General features: G+C 40.0%; 2 protein-coding genes and 1 pseudogene across 4 annotated transcripts; 2 read left to right on the plus strand and 1 right to left on the minus strand.

Annotated features, from left to right (window-relative positions):
• The first annotated feature begins 16,004 nt into the window (after positions 1-16,004).
• LOC113292980 lies at positions 16,005-18,321 on the plus strand (annotated as a pseudogene).
• A 405-nt stretch (positions 18,322-18,726) lies between these two features.
• On the plus strand, positions 18,727-20,822 carry LOC113292990 (protein BREAKING OF ASYMMETRY IN THE STOMATAL LINEAGE-like). Of its 3 annotated transcripts, none has more exons than XM_026541780.1 (5): positions 18,727-18,844; positions 19,033-19,577; positions 19,680-19,904; positions 20,269-20,441; positions 20,558-20,822. In XM_026541780.1, the coding sequence occupies exons 1-5, from the start codon at positions 18,754-18,756 to the stop codon at positions 20,676-20,678; spliced, it is 1,155 nt and encodes a 384-aa protein (XP_026397565.1). In that variant the 5' UTR covers positions 18,727-18,753; the 3' UTR covers positions 20,679-20,822. The 3 variants fall into 3 exon arrangements, with proteins under 3 accessions (XP_026397565.1, XP_026397566.1, XP_026397567.1); XM_026541781.1 differs by having other exon boundaries at positions 19,033-19,574; XM_026541782.1 differs by having other exon boundaries at positions 19,033-19,574; positions 19,686-19,904.
• Positions 20,823-22,128: 1,306 nt separating this feature from the next.
• LOC113293829 (protein MICROTUBULE BINDING PROTEIN 2C-like) lies at positions 22,129-22,662 on the minus strand. The gene is made up of 2 exons (XM_026542319.1): positions 22,506-22,662; positions 22,129-22,370 (listed from the first exon to the last, which is right to left on the minus strand). The coding sequence occupies exons 1-2, from the start codon at positions 22,620-22,622 to the stop codon at positions 22,149-22,151; spliced, it is 339 nt and encodes a 112-aa protein (XP_026398104.1). The 5' UTR covers positions 22,623-22,662; the 3' UTR covers positions 22,129-22,148.
• Between the last annotated feature and the right edge of the window lie 233 nt (positions 22,663-22,895).

Genomic DNA, 22,895 nt, shown 5'->3' on the forward strand with positions numbered 1-22,895 from the left:
TTCGCCCACAAAGTCGTGCAGTCTATGATGAAATAATTATGTGAGATTTTATATTTCTCCAAGGCGTAACGTCAAGACATATTTGCATCCCTCAACCGCACTGCATCAGGAAAGTAGGTGTTTCCAGCCAGGGAACCCGTTCCCAAACCCCAACCTCTCCTGGAAAGCACGATTGATAGATGGAACTGGGGACTCCTAACCTCTGTTCACTTGAGGGATGTCGAGTTTGACAGAACGCGGTCTCTGACTTCAACATGGTAACCGTCAAGGCTCTGAGAGTTTCAAGGCGCCGTTTCAACGTTCTCTCCAGAAGCGGCTCCGCTTCAACGTTCTCCAGCAGTGGCTCCGCTTCAACGTTCGCTTCAACAGCCGCTCTGCTTCAACGTTCACTCCAGCAGCTGCTCCGCTTCAGCGTTCTCTCTATAAGCTGCTCCAAGATCCGAAGCCGAAGCTTCAGAGTTTGGATCCTTGAGTTTCAACGTCCTCTCCAAGAGCCGAAGCCGCTTCAACACCACTCCTTCCTGCAAAGGTTCGTGCCACCACACTCCGCATGTCAAGGATCATGATCGCAGCCAGCCAATCTTCGTAGTCATGGCCACCTTTTGACCCATTCCGCCAAAACTCGTGACCATGGACAGTTTGCTCGCTTCGCATCCAACAAATCCTTTTACTTCCATGGATGCCCATACAATTCTAACCAACCTACATTGTTCCCACGACAATGTAGTCTCTTCTGATTACATCTGCTACCAAGAACTGTTGCCGCTCATTTGTTGATACCAGCAAGAGATTCACCGTAGCAAAAATCACTACAAAGATCTACACGAAATCCCTTCACTGTCAAGGCTCAGAAGACACAGTCAACCAAAAAGCCATAGCCACAACAAGGTCATCTACTCTTCAAGGGTGTAGCGCAAAAATATCATCACCTCTCTGTCTAGAAGACGACTTCAACACTTTACGAGGTCGCGGCGGATCCCAAGCCTGCTCAGAGAAAAACAACTTCAGAAACTAAAGAAAATGCGACCGGGGACTGTTCATCGTAGTCCATCCCGACGACCATCAAAGACTCATGAGATGACTCCAGAGACGCGGCTGAAACATTTTCTTTAAGAAACAGAGGGATCCACGATAAACAACATAATTCTCTCATTCTTACCTCTTCGCTATCCAGAATATTTCGTCCATGTGCATCCCAGCAACACATCCAGAAGAGTACAATAATCTTGTATCAAATCCTGTGGACATGGATTCAAGGCGATGCAATGAAAGTAGGATACACAAGGGGACTACCAGCACGGGACGCTTTCACTCCCCTCAACCTGGTTATTTCTGATTTCAACATCATCACTGCCGAAGTTTTACGAGCCGCAGGAATTTCTCGACATGAAGCCGTACATGTGCATTGAAGACTCCAAAAGCACGCCGCAAAGATACATTCACATATTCGGCCATGCCATTGGATCTAACAGAAATATAACTGGGGACTTCTCACCGCATCCCATTCCATACGATAGTCCAAGATTCAGAAGTTGGTTCCAAGGGTGTCTCCTGGGGCAAAGTCCTTGAAGACTTGATAGAAGCACATCGGCAACAGAATGTCTCCCAACTCATCTATTTGATCTTGTGGCTTCGGAAGATTTCTACCATGCAATCATCCACGACATATCATCATCGCGATCAGAAGGCCCAGACACTGAACAACCTAAAATCAAGGATGGACCGACAACGCAACCGCACTCTCCAAGATTAGCCCTGAAATGATCATTGTCGAGCATATATTTCATCCATCCATCCCAAGAATGCAGTGGAGTTTTGGTAAATTTTGGAATCCACTGGAGAGACACTGCAGACGAAAGCACAGATCCAGACGAGCAACAGAAGAGGGTCGATACCTCTTTTCATGCGGACGGTGTTTCTAGAGTTTGAACAGAGTGAAGATTCCTTCTTGCTCCATGAATAGATGACTGGGCGCGACTATGCTACCTCGGGCCCGCAACATCCCTCCCGAATTCTTCCTGAATTTTACTGTCGGGGTGTTTTCACCTCCTAAACGAGCTCAGAACCTAAATATTCCCGCGCGGGAGATAGGAAATTATTTTCCGATAGAAATGGAGGCGTTGGCCGTCAAAATCTGAGTTCGTACCATAATTCTACAACAATTCTAGTAAAGGGCGCTAATTAGGGTTTCGGCATGCCAAACCCTAATTTAGACAAAGTTGCCATCATTCCACGGAACTGAAGCCGGTTGTCATCCTTCCAAGGAACTCAAGCTAGCTCCACTCCAAGCCGCGCAACGCCTGCTGCTCCATTCCAAGCCGACCAATACTGACGGCTCGTTCTAAGACAATCCAACGCCTGCGGCTCCATTCCTAGCCAATACAGCGTCTATGGCTCCATTCCAAGCCAATCCAACGCCTACGGCTCCATTCCTAGCCAGTACAACGTCTGGGGCTCCATTCCTAACCAATACAATGTCCGCTGCTCCATTCCAAGCCAATCCAACACTGACGGCTCCATTCCAAGCAAGGCCAATACCAACGGCTTGCCAAGACAAGCCAGCAACGCCAACGGCTCACTAAGCCAACAACTCCGTGTTTCCTAGCCTAGCCAAGATGTCGCACGGCCAAGCCAAGTCAACGCTAACTGTTTGCATCACCGCCAACAAACACCTCTACCACTTTGCATCTTAGCTAGCAGCACCACAAGCAGCATCTACACAAAGCCACCAACACAAGAATCACAAATTCTCCTTACCTCTCGAAAAGGTTAGACAGATCTTCCTGACCATCTTTTCATGCCTTGTCATTTCGATTTTGTCCTTGTCTGTCACCATCTTATGCTTACATCGCAACAATGACCTTGTTCCGAGTAAAGCAGGGGACTTAATGTTGATGGTGGTTTTTAGCTTAGGGTTAAAATCGTAAAACCTTACATCTGACATGACGTCACTAGCGCATTTATTGAATCATCCAACATGCCTATGTAAGAATTACCAGGGTACCTTTTTTTTATGCATGTGTCATGTTCCACGACAGAACTCTTAGTATTGACCGACATCACCTTCATACCAAACCCTAATTCTCACGCCGCCGTGCCAATGAAAAACCATGCCAGCCACGTCTCCGTGTCAAGGCATGCCAACCATGCCATCCACACCACCGTGCCAATAGCAAACCATGCCAGCCACGACTCCGCGCCAAGGCATGCCAGCCGCACCACCGTACCAATGGCAAACCATGCCAGCCACGTCTCCGCACCAAGGCATGCCAGCATGCCAGCTGCACCACCGTGCCGATGGCAAACCATGCCAGCCGCACCACCATGCCAATGGCAAACCATGCCATCCATGTCTCCGCGCCAAGGCATGCCAACCATGCCAGCCGCACCACCGTGCCAATAGCAAGCCATGCCAACCACGTCTCCGCGCCAAGGCATGCCAGCCGCACCACCGTGCCAATGGAAAGCCATGCCAGCCATGTCTCCGGGCCAAGGCATGCCAGCATGCCAGCCGCACCACCGTGCCAATGGAAAACCATGCCAGCCACGCCTCCATGCCAAAGCCAAGCCGACCCTAAACCATGCCGATGGCTGCCAAACGAAGGGTTGCAACAATCAACGGCCACCCTTCCATCTGAGATGCAGATCTCAGCCGTCCAAGTTCGCTACCAAACGCATGGAAACTTGCGGACCAAGGCCAAACATCACAGTTTCCACCAAACCCTAATTTTGGCCGCGCCTACACTATGCCAAAGCCAGGCCGGCCCTAAACCATGCGCTGGCTGCCAAACGAAGGGTTGCAACCATCAACGGCCACCTTTCCATCTGAGGCGCAGATCTCAGCCGTCCAAGTTCGCCACCAAATGTATGGAAACTTGCGGCCCAAGGCCAAACATCACGGTTTGCACCAAACCCTAATTTTGGTCGCGCCTACACTATGCCAAAGCCAGGCCGGCCCTAAACCATGCGCTGGCTGCCAAACAAAGGGTTGCAACCATCAACGGCCACCTTTCCATCTGAGGCGCAGATCTCAGCCGTCCAAGTTCGCCACCAAATGCATGGCAACTTGCGGCCCAAGGCCAAACATCACGGTTTGCACCAAACCCTAATTTTGGTCGCGCCTACACTATGCCAAAGCCAAGCCGGCCCTAAACCATGTCATTGGCTTCCAAACGAAGGGTTGCAACCATCAACGGCCGCCCTTCCATCTGAGATGCAGATCTCATCCGTCCAAGTTCGCCACCAAATGCATGGCAACTTGCGACCCAAGGCCAAACATCACAGTTTGCACCAAACCCTAATTTTGGCCGCGCCTACACTATGCCAAAGCCAAGTCGGCCCTAAACCATGTCGTTGGCTGCCAAACGAAGGGTTGCAACAATCAACGACCACCCTTCCAACTGAGATGCATATCTCAGCCGTCCAAGTTCTCTACCAAACGCATGGAAACTTGCGGCCCAAGACAAACATCACGGTTTGCACCAAACCCTAATTTTGGCCGCGCCTACACTATGCCAAAGCCATGCCGGCCCTAAACCATGCTGCCGGCTGCCAAACGAAGGGTTGGAACAATCAACGGTCATCCTTCCATCTGAAATGCAGATCTCAGCCGTCCAAGTTCGCCACCAAATGCATGGAAACTTGCGGACCAAGGCCAAACATCACGGTTTGCACCAAAAACCTAATTTGGCCGCGCCTACACTATGCCAAAGCCATGTCGTCCATAAACCATGCCACCGGCTTCCAAACGAGGGGTTGCAACAATCAACGACCACCCTTCCATCTGAGATGCGGATCTCAGCCGTCCAAGTTCGCCACCCAAGGCATGCCAACCATGCCAGCCGCACCACATGTGCCAATGGCATGTCGTGCAACCTTCGATGCCAAGGCATGCCAACCATGTTGCATGTGCCAATGGTATGCCATGCCAGCCACATCTCCGCGCCAAGGCATGCCAACCATGTCGCATGTGCCAATGGCATGCCGTGCCAGCCACATCTCCACGTCAAGGCATGTCAACCATGCCACATGTGCCAATGGCATGTCGTGCCAGCCACATCTCCACACGAAGGCATGCCAACCATGTCAGCCGCACCGTTGTGCCAAAACCATGCCACCCTTTCCTTCGTGCCGTTGGCTGCCAAAACGAAGGGTTGCAACAATCAACGGCCATCCTTCCATCTGAGATACAGATCTTAGCCGTCCAAGGTCTCCAGCTAACGCGTGGCAACCTTTGGCCCAACGCCAAGCCCTACTTTTTGGTCGTGCCTAAACTATGCCAAAATCCTAGCTTGGCCACGCCTAAACTGTATCAAAGCCACGCCGGCCATACTTTCATGTCGCTGGCTACCAAACGAAAGGTTGCAATAATCAACGGCTACCCTTCCTCTCAAGATGCAAAATCTCGACCGTCGAGGGTCACCACCGAGACGGCAAGTCTCTCAAGCTCAACTTGCCAAACAACAACAACATGCTACACGTTTTCCACGAAAACACTCGAGACATCATCCATGTCTCAATGGTGGAGCATTCACCTAACGCACACAACGTGCTGGGTTCAAATCACACCACCCTCAACAGGGAAAAACAAGTTCGATTCAGGAGCATACAACACTCAGAAATCACTTGTTAGCTTTCCCATCTGTTAGCTTTCACTTTCTGATACAAGTCAAACAACTACTCTTCCAGAATCAACCATTCTGGTCTCAACACTCTCTTCGCTTCCCTCCCCAAAACCAACCCTTCTCCTTCACTTTGTGACCGAAGCAAGTCTGGAACTGCAATTTTTTGGTTTAGGCCGTATTCGTACAGATGGATCTCTCGAATCTAAAGTACTCCCTTGCAGTACATTGTTTAGGGTTTAAACTCGTTTCTCACCCACAACACACGAAATTACCGAAACCAGCAGAAACTGTTTTCACCCTCAAACAGTACCAAAGGCCAATATCCAAGTGTCAATCAATTTAAATCAACAACCAAAAGGTCGGATATTCTAATTGATTGAACAACGCACAATCTGTGATATTTCAATTATATAACAAAATATAGTGCGGAATAGAAATAACACAGACACCAGAATTTTGTTAATGAGGAAACGCAAATGCAGAAAAACCCCGGACCTAGTCCAGATTTAACACACACTATATTAGGCCGCTACAGACACTAGCCTACTTCAAACTAACTTCGGTCGGGACTGTAGTTGAACCCCAATCAATCTCACACTGATCCAAGGTACAGTTATGCTCCTTCGTCTCTGATCCCAGCAGGATGCTACGTACTTGATTCCCTTAGCTGATCTCACTCACAACAAATAGTTGCTACGACCCAAAGTCGAAGACTTTAATAAACAAATCTGTATCACACAGAAAAGTCTACGGCAATAGATAAATCCGTATCCCACGAATATACCTAGAAGTTTTGTTCCGTCTTTTGATAAATCAAGGTGAACATGAACCAATTGATAACCATGACTTATATTCCCGAAGAACAACCTGGTATTATCAATCACCTCACAATAATCTTAATCGACGTGGTGAAAAAAGATATTGCGGAATCACAAAGGATGAGACGAAGATGTTTGTGATTACTTTTCTATCGGAGATATAAATCTCAAGCCAATCATTACGATTGTACTCAAAATGATAGAATCAGCAAGATTAGATCACACAACTAAAAGAAAGTAGTATCAGTCTGGCTTCACAATCCCATTGAAGTCTTTAAGTCGTTAACCTGGTTTAGAGAAGAAAACCAAAGGTTAAAGGAGAATCGACTCTAGATAATGCAACTAGTATCACACAGGAGGTGTGGGGATTAGGTTTCCCAGTTGCTAGAGTTCTCCCTTATATAGCCTTTCAAATCAGGGTTTTTGCAATCAATGTTAGCTTGGTAACAAAGCATTCAATATTCACCGTTAGATAAAAACCTGATTAGATTCAAGTTAATATTTCTCAACCGTTAGATCGAAAACTTAGCTTGTTACACACAAATGAAATGTACTATTATGGGTTTATGTAACCGTACCCAAACATGAACATTTGTTGGTTCAACAATGTTAACCAAATGGTTAGCCATATGAGCAATTTCATATCAACCATATTCTTCTTCACTATAACTAGTTCAAATGACTCAAATGAACTAGTTAGAGAGTTGTTCAATTGCTTAGATCTTATGTAACTACACAAGACACAATCGAAGCAAAAACGGTTTGATTCACTCGAATCGGTTCATGAACTTTATATCCACGGTTTGCAAAAGCATTCCTTAGTTTATATAAACATGAGTTCAAGAACAACCATTTTTAGATATAACCAACTCAAGTTCGCGGACTGGGTTCACTGACTTAAGTTCCCGGAAGGAGTTCACAAACTCCAGCAGATTTTCTCGGGTCGAGAACTTTCGCCAGTTCGCGGAATGGGTTCGCTGACTGAGTTCGCGGACTTAAGTCACGCCACTATTCCGGTTCTCTTGATCAACAAAGTTCGCAAACTTTGGTCCAAAGAACAAGGACTTATACACAACAATGCTTTTATCCACCAATGGTTATATAATCTAAACTCTCATTTCAATTATTGAAACATTCTTAGAGGACGTTATATAGTTGTTATTCACAAACCATTTCTCGTCAAAGAAATTTTCAAAGTGATTGAAACATAACATGACTTTCATCGCTAGGTAAAGATGAATTTGGCTAAAGCGAAAGCTTACCAACACATATTTCGAGAAATATATAGGCGAGATAATCTCGGCTAGAAATACCAAATGTGTATAATCAAAGTCTATATAGCTAAACGACTTTTGTCTCAAGATAGGAGATAAATAGACTTTTGAGTGATAGATAAGTTCAAGTCTCCACATACCTTTTAGTCGATGAAGTTCCACCAGTTCCTTGAGTAGTCATTCGTCTTGTATGATGATTGCCATGGAGTTCTTGAGCTCAACTACACTTTCTATCCTAGTCAGAGACCTTAGCTATAATAGGCTAGAAATCAAGACTTATAGTTTTGATCATTAACATTGACAAACATGCTTGAGATAGCAACGCATGCGAGTTTGACCGAGCAATTCTCTAACAATCTTCCCCTTTGTCAATTTTAGTGACAAAACTATTAATACATATGGAATGCAAAAAATAAATAAATTAACTTTTGTAGCTTCTATTCCACATGTCTAATCTTCAACATTACTCGAAATCTTCGTCACTTCCAAGTACTCCAATGATCCCAAAGGTTGTAAGTTCAGCATCATCGTTGTTGAAAATTCGTAGCTATAATAGCGAGAAAACAAGAGTTCTCAATCATCGTTATACAGCTTGATAGTATCATTATACAACGTCAAAGTTCAATTGTATCACAACTTCAACAACAATACTATGGTGATATGTATCACTCCCCCTTAGTCAATACTCCATCTCACATGGAAACCACTCCCCCTTACATAATGTTCCGAAAACCATATGTATTTGTAGTGTGAACTACATATTAATTCTCCCCCTTTTTGTCAATAAAATTGGCAAAGGTACAAGAACGGTATCCTAATGAAATTTCCGAAAGAGATATTTCATGACCAAAAGAAAGCAAAATATCAGCTTATTTAGATGCAATCATAAAGCCGAAGATAAATGCATTCATCAAGGAGTTTAAAGATACAAGATAACTCATATAATATTCCACAGCCGCACTCCCCACAAAGATTTGGAAATTAATCACAAGTTCAATTAAGAATTCTCCCCCATAATATGTCCAAAGTAGTTAGTATCGTGTATCGTAATCGTATCGGTCGGGTCCGATACACCAATACGAAATATAATACCGGTTTTTATCGGTGATACATCATCAAGATTAAAGTTTTTAAATATTCATAAATGTTTCAATTTAAAAAAATTGGTTTCGTGCGATGTATTAATTCTCATGATCAAAAGACTCACAATACAAATTTAATCACATCCCACTTTCTATCCCATATTTACTACTTCTATTTCAGATGACCATGTCTTTGCTACTAACCTGAATTAATGATGTGGAAGATAAAAGCGTCAATAATAATGAATTCTTTTTTAATAAATCTTCAGAAGAAAGAGAATGAGCAATAAAGAACCATAGTTTTTTCAAGGATAAGAAACTCGTTAAAAGAATGAAATGGTTGGAAATTTCCGTACTGAATGGATTGAGTTCTCAATGATACATAAGAAGAAGATTATCAGGAAGAAGGGTATTGTTTACATATTTTACTATCAATATAATTTATTCTACCAAAGTACCCTTACCTATATTATCAGTGTATCTTTGAACCGAATATATCGGCTTGTACCGGCCGATATGAGCGTTTTTATCGTTCACTCCTTGTATCGCCGATATTTTAGATACCGTAAAGGTTTTTTCTGATATACGATAAAAACCTATAATATCGGCCGATACAACCGATATTTACTACCTTGAATATGTCATTCCCGAAAGAACAACAAGAGCGACCTTAATTTCGAAAGAAAAGAAGGATTTCTTTGGACATAACAAATCACATACAAGTATGAATTTGAATCCAAAATACTCAATTAAATTAACCACAAGAGAATTCATGATTAATTTAACCGGAAATGCTCAACATAAGTGAACTTATGGAGACTCAAAAAATACACAATTAGATTAATCACAAGAGAACCCATAATTAATCTAATCGGAATACACAACCAAATTAACCACAAAAGTAATCAATTTAATTGGTCATGCTCGACATAAGAAAACTTACGGAGCAACAACTAAATAACCAAACAAGATGATTAATTTAGTTGAATATGCTCGACATAAAGTACCTCACGAAGCAACAAACTAAGCCAAAACAATAACTCAATTGATAAAGCTTAACATAAGGCACCTTATGGAATAACACAATATATACACAAAAATTATGGATCGGAGATCGACCTAATACCGTGGAATAAGAAAGGACTCATTCTATTTTCATCACCATTTGCACAATGACATACAATAGACATGATCCTTGAAAAACAAAAGATTTTAACCTATCTTCTATCAATAATTGACATAATAGGCTTAACTTTTATAATTGTCAAAAGTCCATTCATTCTTTTATCAATACGTGAATATCGACTTACGAAAGACTTTACTTTGACAAGGTATGGGAAAATCATAGTTCACGGACGCAAACACACATATCCCATAAACAATTTGCAATATATAAAACCATAAAGATTAATACTGCAAAAATCATCTTCCAAACAATTTTAGAATTTAAACCAATAAATCTAAAAACATGAAGATGAAAACGTTGGACATAGCTATGTGTAATCACAATAATGGCTACTCCAAACTATAGTTATTCTTCTAAACAAAACAAGAAAAATAGAAGATTTACTAGGCAATAAGACCTTTGAAAAATTCTTTATCGTCCCTGAACTCCTTGTCGTCAACAGTCATTGGGACATAAGGTTCATTAAGATAGGAGTTTATATCAATAAACCTTCTTGGCTGATGATGTCGAACCAGGGCCTTCTGAATTTCACGAGTCTTAATCACAAAAGCCTTTATTTTTTGAATCTCCTTTCGCATCTCCTTCAACACTTCAAAAACATCAGAAAACTTCTGAGAGTTTGAAGGAACGACTCTTGGCTTCCTCACATTCCTTCTTTTTCTTTTCAATGTAGGAGCTAACGGAGATTTCTCTTTTTCCTTCATGATTGATGGCTTGACAATCATATTAACATCATTTCCATAAGAAGACACGGTACTTGGAGCATCCATAGGCGTATGGGTTTGTGAGAGGAAATCACAATCTCATCAAGTAGTCTTGAGATAACAAGGAGTTTCAAGGAAGGAAAAAAAAGAATGTAGGGTTTTGAAACCTTTAAACAGGTTCGTACACGTCCAACTCTCAACCCTATAAAGAGTAGAATTGACGATGATAACCCTCTCTTTTGTTGATATACATGAAAGAGCAAAGACTAAGAAAAAGAAAAGAAAAAAAAACTTTTCCTAAAGCCTGAGAGGTACAAAATCATTGTCTCTTTTGATCAGTCACATGAGACAAGATTTTCATCAACAACACAATTAAGTGCGTTGCTGTGAACAACAATTTGTCCACCATTTTCCTCTTGAGAGGAATCCACAGACCTATGTCTATCAAAACGACTTGACCATACTTTATTTTCTAATGGTCTTGGTTTATCCTTGGAAACTAACTTCTTAGACGAAGATACAATCCTACATACCTCAGCGGTCTTCTGAGCAAGTTTAAGCTTATTTGCTAATTGATTTGCTCTTCGTTGAAGTTTGTTGACGTGCCTCAATTGGTATTTGTACTTGTAACACTTTGAAAGTTCATGGCCCCTTAGAGAACAATACGAGCACGTCAATTTAGGATAAAAGTCAGGCTTCTGAGATGTGCACGCAGCTAGACACATAGTGGAACCTGAAACATTACAAACAGAGTTTCCAAAGAATGGGTCAATTTTTTCTTCCAGATTAGTTGGATTTTCTTCTGAAAGAATATCAAGATTGATGTATGTATTGCTACAATTATCAAAATCAATATTTTGACCAAGAAGTGCAACACTTGATTTCTCATCTTCATTAGAATCATAGTTGTCAGACATTTCATCAAGAGTTGCAGCAAGACCTTTGTTCCCAGTGTATTTTCTACGATTTGGGCACTCGTTTGCAAAATGACCAAATCCCTTACACTTAAAGCACTGAGGCATATCCTCGTCATCAGTTTCATCTGTTTCCCTGTTTTTAGGATGAATATGATTATGAGGTTTAACTGATGCATTAGGCTTATCTCTGGATAACCGTTTACTTCTCTTCAATAGAAAATCCCTAAACTGTCTTGTGATCATCGAGACCGACTTGTCAAGATCTTCGTCTGATGAATCTGTCTCAGAGTGATCATCTTCAGAGATATACACTTTTTTTTTTACTTTTATCAAGTAATTTAGTGTCATTTAGTGCTTTGAACGTAACATCCTTAGATTTGGATGAATGTTCGTGATCAAAGATATTAAGATTTCCAACCAGCGTATTTCTGGAAAGATTATCAAGGTTATTTCCCTCAACGATGGCATGCTTCTTAGAGTCGTATCTAGATGGCAGCGATCTGAGAATTTTCATCACAATGTCCTTTTCAGGAATAGTCTTACCCAATGCAAAGGATGCATAAACAATTTCAGACACTCTGTGATTAAACTCATCAAATGTATCTTCATCTGCCATACGAAGGTTTTCCCAATCGGAATTAAGGTTTTGAAGCCTAGCTTCCTTTTCACTGGAGTTTCCTTCGAATACGGTTTCTAAGATATCCCAAGCTTCTTTAAACTTAGTGCAATTTGACACATGGTGTTGAAGATTTGGAGTAATGACATGTATAATGGCATTCAAACCGTCGGAATTTTGCTTTGCAGCAAGTATCTCGGCAATGGTGTATTCACCAATGACCTTGGGAACGTTTACATCTCCAAATGCCACGACGAGAGCATTATAGCCATTAACAACATATACCCATGATTGAAAATCACGTGCTTGAAGAAAAGCTCGTATAGCAATTTTCCACCATAAGTAATTAGAGCCATCGAAGACTGGTGGTACGTTAATACACAGACTTGTAAGGTCTTGAACGTGTTTGTCTGCTCTGATACCAATTGAAAAAGCGGGGGTACAACAACCATACCCAATATTTCGCTTAGCAATCTGTATGGACAAACTCCAATATACTTTATAGAGAATCAACTAGACAGTCAGACTCAATCTAGATAAAAAGTATATCAAAGAGTTTATATCTCAATCTCTCAATTTGATATATACTCAAGCAAATAGAATTTGCGAGTCTTTATCAAATACTAGAGAGATAACTTGGATGGTACCAAAGACCAATATCCAAGTGTCAATCAATTTAAATCAACAATCAAAAGGTCATATATTCTAATTTATTGAACAACGCACAACCTGTGATATTTCAATTATATAACAAAATATAATGCGGAATAGAAATAACACAGACACCAGAATTTTGTTAACGAGGAAACCGCAAATGCAGAAAAACACCGGGACCTAGTCTAGATTGAATACACACTGTATTAAGCCGCTATAGACACTAGCCTACTTCAAACTAACTTCGGTCTGGACTGTAGTTGAACCCCAATCAATCTCACACTGATCCAAGGTACAATTATGCTCCTACGTCTCTGATCCCAGCAGGATGCTACGTACTTGATTCCCTTAGCTGATCTCACCCACAACTAAGAGTTGCTACAACCCAAAGTCGAAGACTTTAATAAACAAATCTGTATCACACAGAAAAGTCTACGATAATAGATAAATCCGTCTCCCACGAATATACCTACAAGTTTTGTTCCGTCTTTTGATAAATCAAGGTGAACAGAAACCAATTGATAACCCGGACTTATATTCTCAAAGAACAACCTAGTATTATCAATCATCTCACAATAATCTTAATCGACGCGGCGAAAAAAGATATTGCGGAATCACAAACGATGAGACGAAGATGTTTGTGATTACTTTTCTATCTTGCCTATTGGAGATATAAATCTCAATCCAATCGTTACGATTGTACTCAAAACAATAGAATCAACAAGATCAGATCATACAACTACAAGAAAGTAGTATCGGTCTGGCTTCACAATCCCAATGAAGTCTTTAAGTCGTTAACCTGGTTTAGAGAATAAAACCAAAGGTTAAAGGAGAATCAACTCTATCTAATACAACTAGTATCACGCATGAGGTGTGGGGATTAGGTTTCCCAGTTGCTAGAGTTCTCCCTTATATAGCCTTTCAAATCAGGGTTTGCAATCAACGTTAGCTTGGTAACAAAGCAATCAATATTCACAGTTAGATGAAGACCTGATTAGATTCAAGCTAATATTTCTCAACCGTTAGATCAAAAACTTAACTTGTTACACACAAATGAAATGTACTATTTCGGGTTTATGTAACCGTACCCAAACATGAACATTTGTTGGTTCAACAATAGTTAACCAAATGGTTAGCCATATGAGCAATTTCATATGGCTACTGTGTCGTCTCTTGTTGAATCTCCTTTCGCATCTCCTTCAACACTTCAAACAATTTCAACTTGTCAATCTCTTTAAAAAGGCCACTGTGTCGTCTCCCAATTCACCAAGAGTTGTGAAAGCTAGAACTCCGAAACCAAATCTGAGATAAGAGCACTTATCTAACTACTTAGTAAGTTTGCGCGAAATTGCACCATAAATAGCATGTCCCGGGGTGAAATTCCGGCTCATACTCCCTGTAAATGGTGAAACACCCGTAACGTCGAAGCAAACATCCTTGCCATTTTCCCAATTATATACAAGGAAATCTGCCAGCTTCAGAGTATTGTCATTGTCTGGTAGACACCCCAGAACTGCTTCTTTTCTAGCCTAAACACCCGCTTTTAAACAGATATCCGCAAAAACATCCCTTACTGAGTCATGTCTGAACTTCTTCCCCATATTGTTTGCACAATGTAACACGTGATCGCCATAAACATCCATTTTTCTATTACAACTTGGACAACGACTACCTGCTGGAAATAGTGGAATCCCTAACCTGTAACATAATACTGACCTAAACTGACGAGGTCCATTGGACTGGTTGAGCCCATCAATTGGGATCGCCTTCAGGTAGTCATGTGCGTGTACAATTCTATTGCTTTGCCAGAGGAATAAGTCTCGTTCAGTCAAAGGGAAGGTAGTGGGTATCACCTTCTTCACAGAATTGAAGTAGATGACTGCCAATGAGTGCATATGACGAGGGGCAGTGTCTTCAAAACTGAAACTAGGAGGCAAACCACATACCTGCTTGAACTGAAGCACGACATGCTGGAAGTTGTGACTGTCCTCTAACGCAGGTGGTTGTTGCAGAATAATACTTTGCAGCTGTCGTGTCTGTATGGATGAAGCCAAGTAACATTAATGGCTCGTATCCGACATCGTATATGTACCCAACCCACCATATTTCATGGGGAAGGTTGCCAATCTTTGCTGAACAGGTCCAAAACCAGCACCTTCACCATTAACAATGTGTTGAAGGAACTGAAAGAGATGTTGATCATAAACAATTTTGTCATGTTGAAGTGCCTGTGGTTTGGTGGTACACATGGTGAAGTATAAGCGTGATACCCCAACACAGTTGCGCAATAAAAAGAGTTCACTCTGAGGATCTTGAAGTTTCTTGATGATGTTCATTAGCTTGACTGATTGTTTACCCTTTTTAGGACAATTTCACTACAGTAACCGAGGTCCAAACTCACCGGTCCTCCAAGTAACTTAACATCCATTGAGGGCCGGTTAATGTTACTTGGAAGAACATAACTTTCAAGACCTCTCATATCAACAAAGGGCCAAAATAGCTTTGTCTTCTTAATGCTCCGAAACAAGCATCTTTGCGGACCCTCAGATTGTATAATCTCTAAAGCCTTAGCCACTTCCATTGTATTACCAACTAAGGTTTCATCGTCTAGATACCAAGCGTGCAAATATTTTCATCCTAATTAATTTTTTTATGTAATATTAGTTATTATGCTAGGCTCCCTGCCACCTCCTTTTAATACATTTATCTATATCATCTTCCTATCAAAAAAATTTGGGGTGTATATTTGGTACAATTTTTCTTTATTTTTTATGATTTTATCGAACTATTATCTAATATCCGGATAAATGTCCGCATACAAATTCGAAAAGAAAAATACTATATTCGTTCGAATATCCAACCGAACTTGGATAGTGTATGAAATCTTCGGATTTGGGAAATGGTAGTGTCCTATTCGCATCGAAAGTAAAATTGCCCGTCGTGATTGCCGTTATAACGTTAAACGAGGTTAAGGGGAGTAAAGCTTAAGAAACTAAAATATAGGGAGTAAAATGGTAATGATTCTCAAAGTTACCCCTGAAAACCCTAGACTATATAAATCTGTGACGCACTGAAAATATGAAAGACTCTAAAATAAGTTAAATAACCCTAATTTGTTCCGTCGAACACCATCTCTCTTCGCGACTCAGGAAGGATTAGAGTCTCATCAGTGCCCTTAAACCTATGGTAAGTAAATCCTTCTTGCGTTCTCTGTATGAAGATCAAAAGGATAAAGAATTTACTCTCTTATGTTTCTTCAAATCTTTGAAATGCAATTTTCTAAAACGGATTTTATATAGAGTTTGATGTTTCACACTAGAATCAAGGGTGTAATTGATCTAAACCTTTAGGATTATGCCTCAAAGTTTGGTTTCGTTAATTTAAAGCTGCTTATAGTTGAAGACCAAACGATAACTATAACAAGATGCACTTCTTAGCTTAGTATATCTGCAGTTTCTACGGATGTAGTATAATCTATTAATCCAGAGAGTAAACTCCTGTGTGTGAAATTGAAGTATCTTTATAACTGCAAATTACAGGATGCGGATTCTTCAGTTAATTTGACATTGTTTTCTGCAATCTATCATTTCTGCAGGCTCCCAAAAGAGGTGTAAAGGCCCCAGTGGCAGCAAAGAAATAGACTGTAAGATTGAGTTTCTTGTATACATTTTGTGAAAATAGTACTAAAATGTAGCTCCCCATTGCATGGAATGAACTGAAGACAGGTCTTTCTTCTTGCAGGAAAAGGTAGTAAATCCTTTATTTGAGAAAAGGCCAAAACAGTTTGGCATAGGTGGTGCATTACCTCCAAAAAAGGATTTGCATAGATTCGTGAAATGGCCAAAGGTTGTTCGTATTCAACGCCGAAGGAGGATTCTTAAGCAACGTTTGAAGGTTCCACCTGCATTGAACCAGTTCACCAAAACCCTAGACAAAAACCTCGGTATGGGCTGTCTTATTGGTTCCTGATTTTTGTTCCCTTTAGGGCTAGTGTGCGGGAGTATTTCTGGTCTTCTGACTGTGATTGCATAATTTTGCAGCTACAAACCTTTTCAAAATGTTGCTCAAATACCGTCAGAAGACAAGGCTGCAAAGAAGGAAAGGCTACTGAAAAGAGCTCAGGCCGAAACAGAGGGAAAGACTGTTGAGGCAAAGAAGCCAATTGTGGTGAAATATGGGCTTAACCACATCACTTACCTTATTGAGCAGGTGCTTTACCATTTATCACCTCTCATTGCCACTATCTTGATATTGTAGTGTTAGGAAATAGGAGTACAGGACTATCATTAGATGAACTATTTTTTACTAAAAACAGCAACTAGTTAGTGGGATTTCCTTTGGTGGAACTTGGAAGTCGGAAGTCAGATGTGCCCCTAATCAAATCTTCAAATTTAGTGATGAAAACGGCATTGAACACATTAAGGTAGTAAATTAGGAAGATAAAAAAAGCTCTTGCATGTCGGTCTAACGGTCTTTCTTCTTTTGAAGCTTTTTTCTGGGTAAAATATGTGTTACAGGCTGAATATGGAGATACTGTTCTGGTCCTTGTTTTGTTTTCCTAAACTACTAATTTGTTTACATGCTGGATGTGTATAGTGCTACTAAGTTATAATGATAACATTTTCTTCTTTCTTTTCTGCTATTGAGCCGTTCAGAACAAGGCCCAGTTGGTTGTCATTGCTCATGATGTGGATCCTATTGAGCTTGTTGTCTGGCTACCTGCTTTGTGCCGAAAAATGGAGATCCCATATGCTATTGTGAAGGGCAAGGCTCGTCTTGGAGCGGTTGGTTTCTTTTCCACTTTTTAACGTTTTATCAGCATGATCACATTTTACCACACTATATATTGCGTACTCATCAAAACATTTAACACTTTAATTGGTTCCCCGTACCATGAACAGATTGTCCATAAGAAAACAGCCAGTGCTTTGTGCCTAACATCAGTTAAGAACGAGGACAAGATGGACTTCAGCAAGATTGTAGAGGCAGTTAAGGTGCGGAAAGACTGATACTTACGCTGTCCTTCAATTTAGGTTGCAACACATTCCTGTTCTTTTTTTTTAACTAACTTGCATTACATCTTTTGTCCAGGCTAACTTCAACGATAAGTTTGATGAACACCGGAAGAAATGGGGAGGTGGAATTATGGGATCCAAGTCACAGGCCAAGACCAAGGCAAAAGAAAGAGTGCTAGCTAAAGAAGCAGCTCAAAGGCTTAACTAAGATTTAGCCGTGAGAAAACTAAAAATTGTAAACTTCGTTATACAAAGTTCTTAAGTTCCCAAGTCATTAGCCTTTTGTTGTGTTAAGGAGAGAAATTTTGTTTTGGTTTTCTGCGGAAGTTTTGGCATTAGTAACAATCTTTGATTTTCTTAGATTTTTTTGACACCCACCATGAGATCTTTACGAATATTTTGTTGTTTAAGGTATAAAATTTATCTTTTAATTGCAGTGACTTGCCATGGTTTGATCACATATCTTTGAATTTGGTTATTTATTCCTTGTTCTATGGCCTATGGATCTTTTATACTTGGGTTGGTGCTTAAAGAATGATGTTCGGTTATGATGAAGGAGAATTTATTATCGCATTTTGAACTTAATAATTTGGTATGACAATTTCTACTTCCCATCTATTGACATTTAGACAATGACATTCCATACTTAAGATTATAATTAAGATTTCCAAGGAAGGAATAATAGCTGACCTTTGGGGAATCATAACCGTTACCCCCTAGTTTCTCTCCTTTTTGCTTTTCTTTTAAATTTGAAACTCAACATTACTTCCTTATTATCTCAGCATCTATTTTCCATTACTAGCCGTATTCGTTTCTTCCTTGGCTAGTTCTTCTCTCTCTCAGAGAAGTCAGGGTAAAAAGATATGTGCACTCCATGGACAGCATCAAGGATTGTAAGGTGGAGAAGGTCATCATCCACTGTTTTCTGCTGCAAGCATCATCATAAGCATTCGGGTAAAAACCAATCTCTAATACTTTTAATATATACCATTTTGAACTTTTTGTTTTTCATCTCAATAATGACTATAAACCCTTACAACCAACCCTTAAACTATGAATATGTATAATTGCATTCAATCTGTTTGTAATTACTATTATTGATTTATACATAACAGATCGTTTCTGGATTCCTCCATTCACAGATGGTGGTGATCAACCACTAAGTACATTGCGAAGATCAGTATCTCATTTATTTTCTGAACCACGAATTTACCAACTTAACAAACTACAATTAGAACGGCAAGAAGAAGAAGAAGAAGAAGACTGCGACTACCACCAGGAACGTACTGATGAAGAAGAAGAATATGGGATTAACAGCAGCAGCAGTAGTAGTAGTAGCAGTAACAGTCATGGAATTAACGAAAAGTTTTCAACAGGTGACGAAAAATTATCAAGTAGTGACGACTGCTGCGACCGCGAATCAATACCACGTTACTCAGCTGTTACCAATGAAAAGTTCTCGACAAGCAGCGATGATATTGATCCATCCATAGCACGTTATTCAGCCGAAAATGAGTTGGATTCACCTTCTCCCAATTCTCCTAACTTTGCTGATGGTGATTATATTGTTTTTTGCTTTAAAGAAGGCGGTGCATTTGATATCGTCAAAGATGATGAAAATTCCTCACCTGAAGCTGATTCTATGGATGGCACCATTGTTCGACTCAAATCCGTCAACCGTAAGGTGGTTAGTAATTAACAAGTCCCTAGTGAAATTTATGTATTACAAAACTATTTAAAAATGTTCTTGAATTAACTTAATTTGCATTTGTTTATGTTTGATATAAAGAAACAGCTTATTTATAATGGGGAGGACAACAATGATAATAACATCGTAGTTGACAAAGAATGTCTACCCCAAGAGGATCACACGTTGCAAAGAGATGAAGAAGAGGAAGAGGATGAGGAAGAAGAGGAGGAGGAAGAAGAAGATAACGGAAAGGGTAACGGAAATGGGATCGACCTTCTAACGACTACTAATAATGAGTGGCAATCCAATACCTTGAATGAAAAGGTTGGTATATTTTTCTATATCATTTCCATTGTCTCTTTTTTATTTAGTATTGTATATATCATTGCTATATATTTATTCATTTCCAATTGTTAGTTTGTTTAGGGGGCACTTAGTACTCGCCGTAGATCGTGCACTCATGCGCCAAATACATATATGTATATACTGACTAGGTGTAACCCGGTATAATAGAATAGATGCGCTGTAGATTACTCTGTTACTCATTCTTGTGATATGGTTATATGAGACGGCAGTAAATTTTTATTATCAACAGTTGAGTTGATGGTAGTCACGATATACTCACATTATAGTAAATTTTGTAATACAAACTTGAGATGGTGCTAATGAACGGTTTGATTAACAACAGGGTAATGAAAAGGAAGACTACGACGACGATGATAAAGAGAGCGTATATTTTGATCCAGAGTCTTCGGTGGACATTATCAAATTAGGTCGTTCTTCTTCCACAAATGGAGATGATAATACCATCGGTAATGAGTCACAATCAGATAGCAGCACAAGTTCCTTTGCTTTCCCTCTGTAAGTTTATAAAAACCTGACGAGTTTCTATACAAAACATCTTAAGTTAAAGTCTTTAAACCTGTGCAGCTGTGCTTTACCCTTAATGTGCATTTGAAATTTCTTTGCCAATGCAGATTGAATACGGAATGGACTGGGAGCCCTATAAAAATGCCTAAATTAGATTCAATGCCAAAACTACAGGCAATGAGCCTCAGGAGACATAGAAGATTGGGAATTCATTGCTGTAAATTTTAAGAGAAAATAATTGGTTTTTCGTTCTATTCTTGATTTTCCATATGGTCTTTATCAATGTAGGAGATGGACATAAAAATTTCCCGTCCCATTTTGTTTTGTACATCCTGAAAGCATTAGTTTGTGATAAAATATCTGTTAGTTTTTGTTGCAATTTGTCGATTTCAAAACAACAATGATGGGTATGAAACTATGAATGCGAATTAATTCCTCCAGAGAAAAGAAAAAAAGATGCAGTTGTTATTCCATGACATGTGCATAATGGGGATCATATATTAACAAAAGTGTTATCAACTCTCCACAAATAAGAATCAGATTGGGGGAGCAACCAAGAAAAAGCTGATCGATAACATAACTTCAGCTGCGCCACGAGCAGTGTCAACAGTTGGTAACTTGAAATTTTTACATGTACCTTGGAAATCCACATCAACCATGAAAATGGTGGTTGCATCGGAAATCCTTTGGCCAAGGAGATGGCTATATGGAAGAAAATCTTGATTATAGATATATATAAAATAAGAGAGAAGAAGACTTTTCCTATCACAGTACTTCTGGTAACATTGTACACTGTCATGCCTTGAAAGATATACCCAAGTCAATTATATTTGCAAGGCATCACATCTTGTGTGACTTGGAATTTTTATTATGTATCAGGATTTAAAAGTATGATGGGTTACCCTCATACAATAGTTGTTTAACTTGTTTTACAGATGATGATTCACGTTAGGGTCGATAGACCTTACTTTCTGGTTTTACCAGGGGTTCCTTTATTTCTTGAGGAGAACCGTCTCTTACTGTCACAAAAGGACATAAATGACAATTCAAACAAAAGCCCATTTTGAAACTCGAGTTTGAAGTTGAGTCAGACTTCAGTTTTCACTTACAGGTGAAGTTGAGTCAGACTTCAGTTTTCACTTACAGGTAAAAGTTTAAATGACAATTCAACCAAAGATTGAAAAACAAACAGGTAAGTAGGATCAAAAGAACGAACTCCACTAGAGGAAACCCAGTCTGCAAGACCAATGCTGAAGACCATAAATCGTAAGTGCCATTTAAAAATCAGAGTCAGAAAGTGCTGGTAATATAGATAAGTTCATAAAGTCTAACGAAACTCCTTGGATACTACAACAGAAAAGAAAAGGTGAAGGCAGAGTAAAGTTCTTGTAAATAACAATGGCTAGTTTCACTTTTGTGAGATGCCAAAGAAAATTAAAGACAGTATGAATCTCGATTCATAAAATATAAAACTGGGGCTCAAACGAGCGCAACTATACATGTTTTTCAGGTGTGCTCAAATAATATGGATCACTATAAGGCTTCAATTGCACATCACAAATGATTCTTTCAGCTCAAAAGGTCCCCATCAGTTCACCTAGGAGACTCTCTATGTCTGTTAATACGATATAATGACAAGAAATAAGTTTACCCCCTTTATAATGAAAACAGATCTTTAAGATCATTGACGAGTTGAGTCTATGATACAATCATATCCACAGGTAAAGCAGAAAAGCCGTGAACTCTTTCGTTTGAACTTGCATGTTGTGGTCCAAGGACAAGAGATTGAAGACGTAATCTCATCTTGGCAGCAAGAACAACTGATTCTTCATCTTGGTTCTCTTTTGCAGTCGAAACAGCTGTAACATAAGCCTTTCTTACTTCTTCCATTTGTAGCATCTTGTTCTCATCAATGCCGTCCTGCTCACAATACTTAAATGTTCATATAAAAAACAAAGCATCTATGCAGTCCTAAATCCAAAATTCAAAAACATAACAATCGAGCCATTTTTCAAGCTTATGCAGAATTAAAAAAAGTCAGGGAGACGAACTTACTATGTATGGTAGCTGATCCAAGTCAGGAAGGGTGTCTGAAACAACAACATTGGAAGTACGGTTATTCTCTTTCAATACTTCGAATAACAGTGTAAACGCTGAAATCTCCCTTTGCATGGAGTCAAGATCTTCTTGTAAAATCTCAACTTTTCTATTTGATGTCCTTGCTTCCAACTCTAAGGATCCCAGGGTTGCTTACTTGTTTCCAAGCTTAATCTGTGGAGCAAATACGGATTCTCATCAATGCTGCTACACATAGTTCTTTGTTTTTAAAGAATGCATGAAAAAGAATGTTCATGGAAGCAAAACAAGGACTAGGCACACGATAAGAAGACTTCACTATGAAATTCCGATGCAATAAGTATCTGTACTCAGGTCTATATGTAATGT

This window comes from Papaver somniferum, chromosome 7, assembly GCF_003573695.1.
Source record: "Papaver somniferum cultivar HN1 chromosome 7, ASM357369v1, whole genome shotgun sequence".
NCBI classification, from domain to species: Eukaryota; Viridiplantae; Streptophyta; class Magnoliopsida; order Ranunculales; family Papaveraceae; genus Papaver; species Papaver somniferum.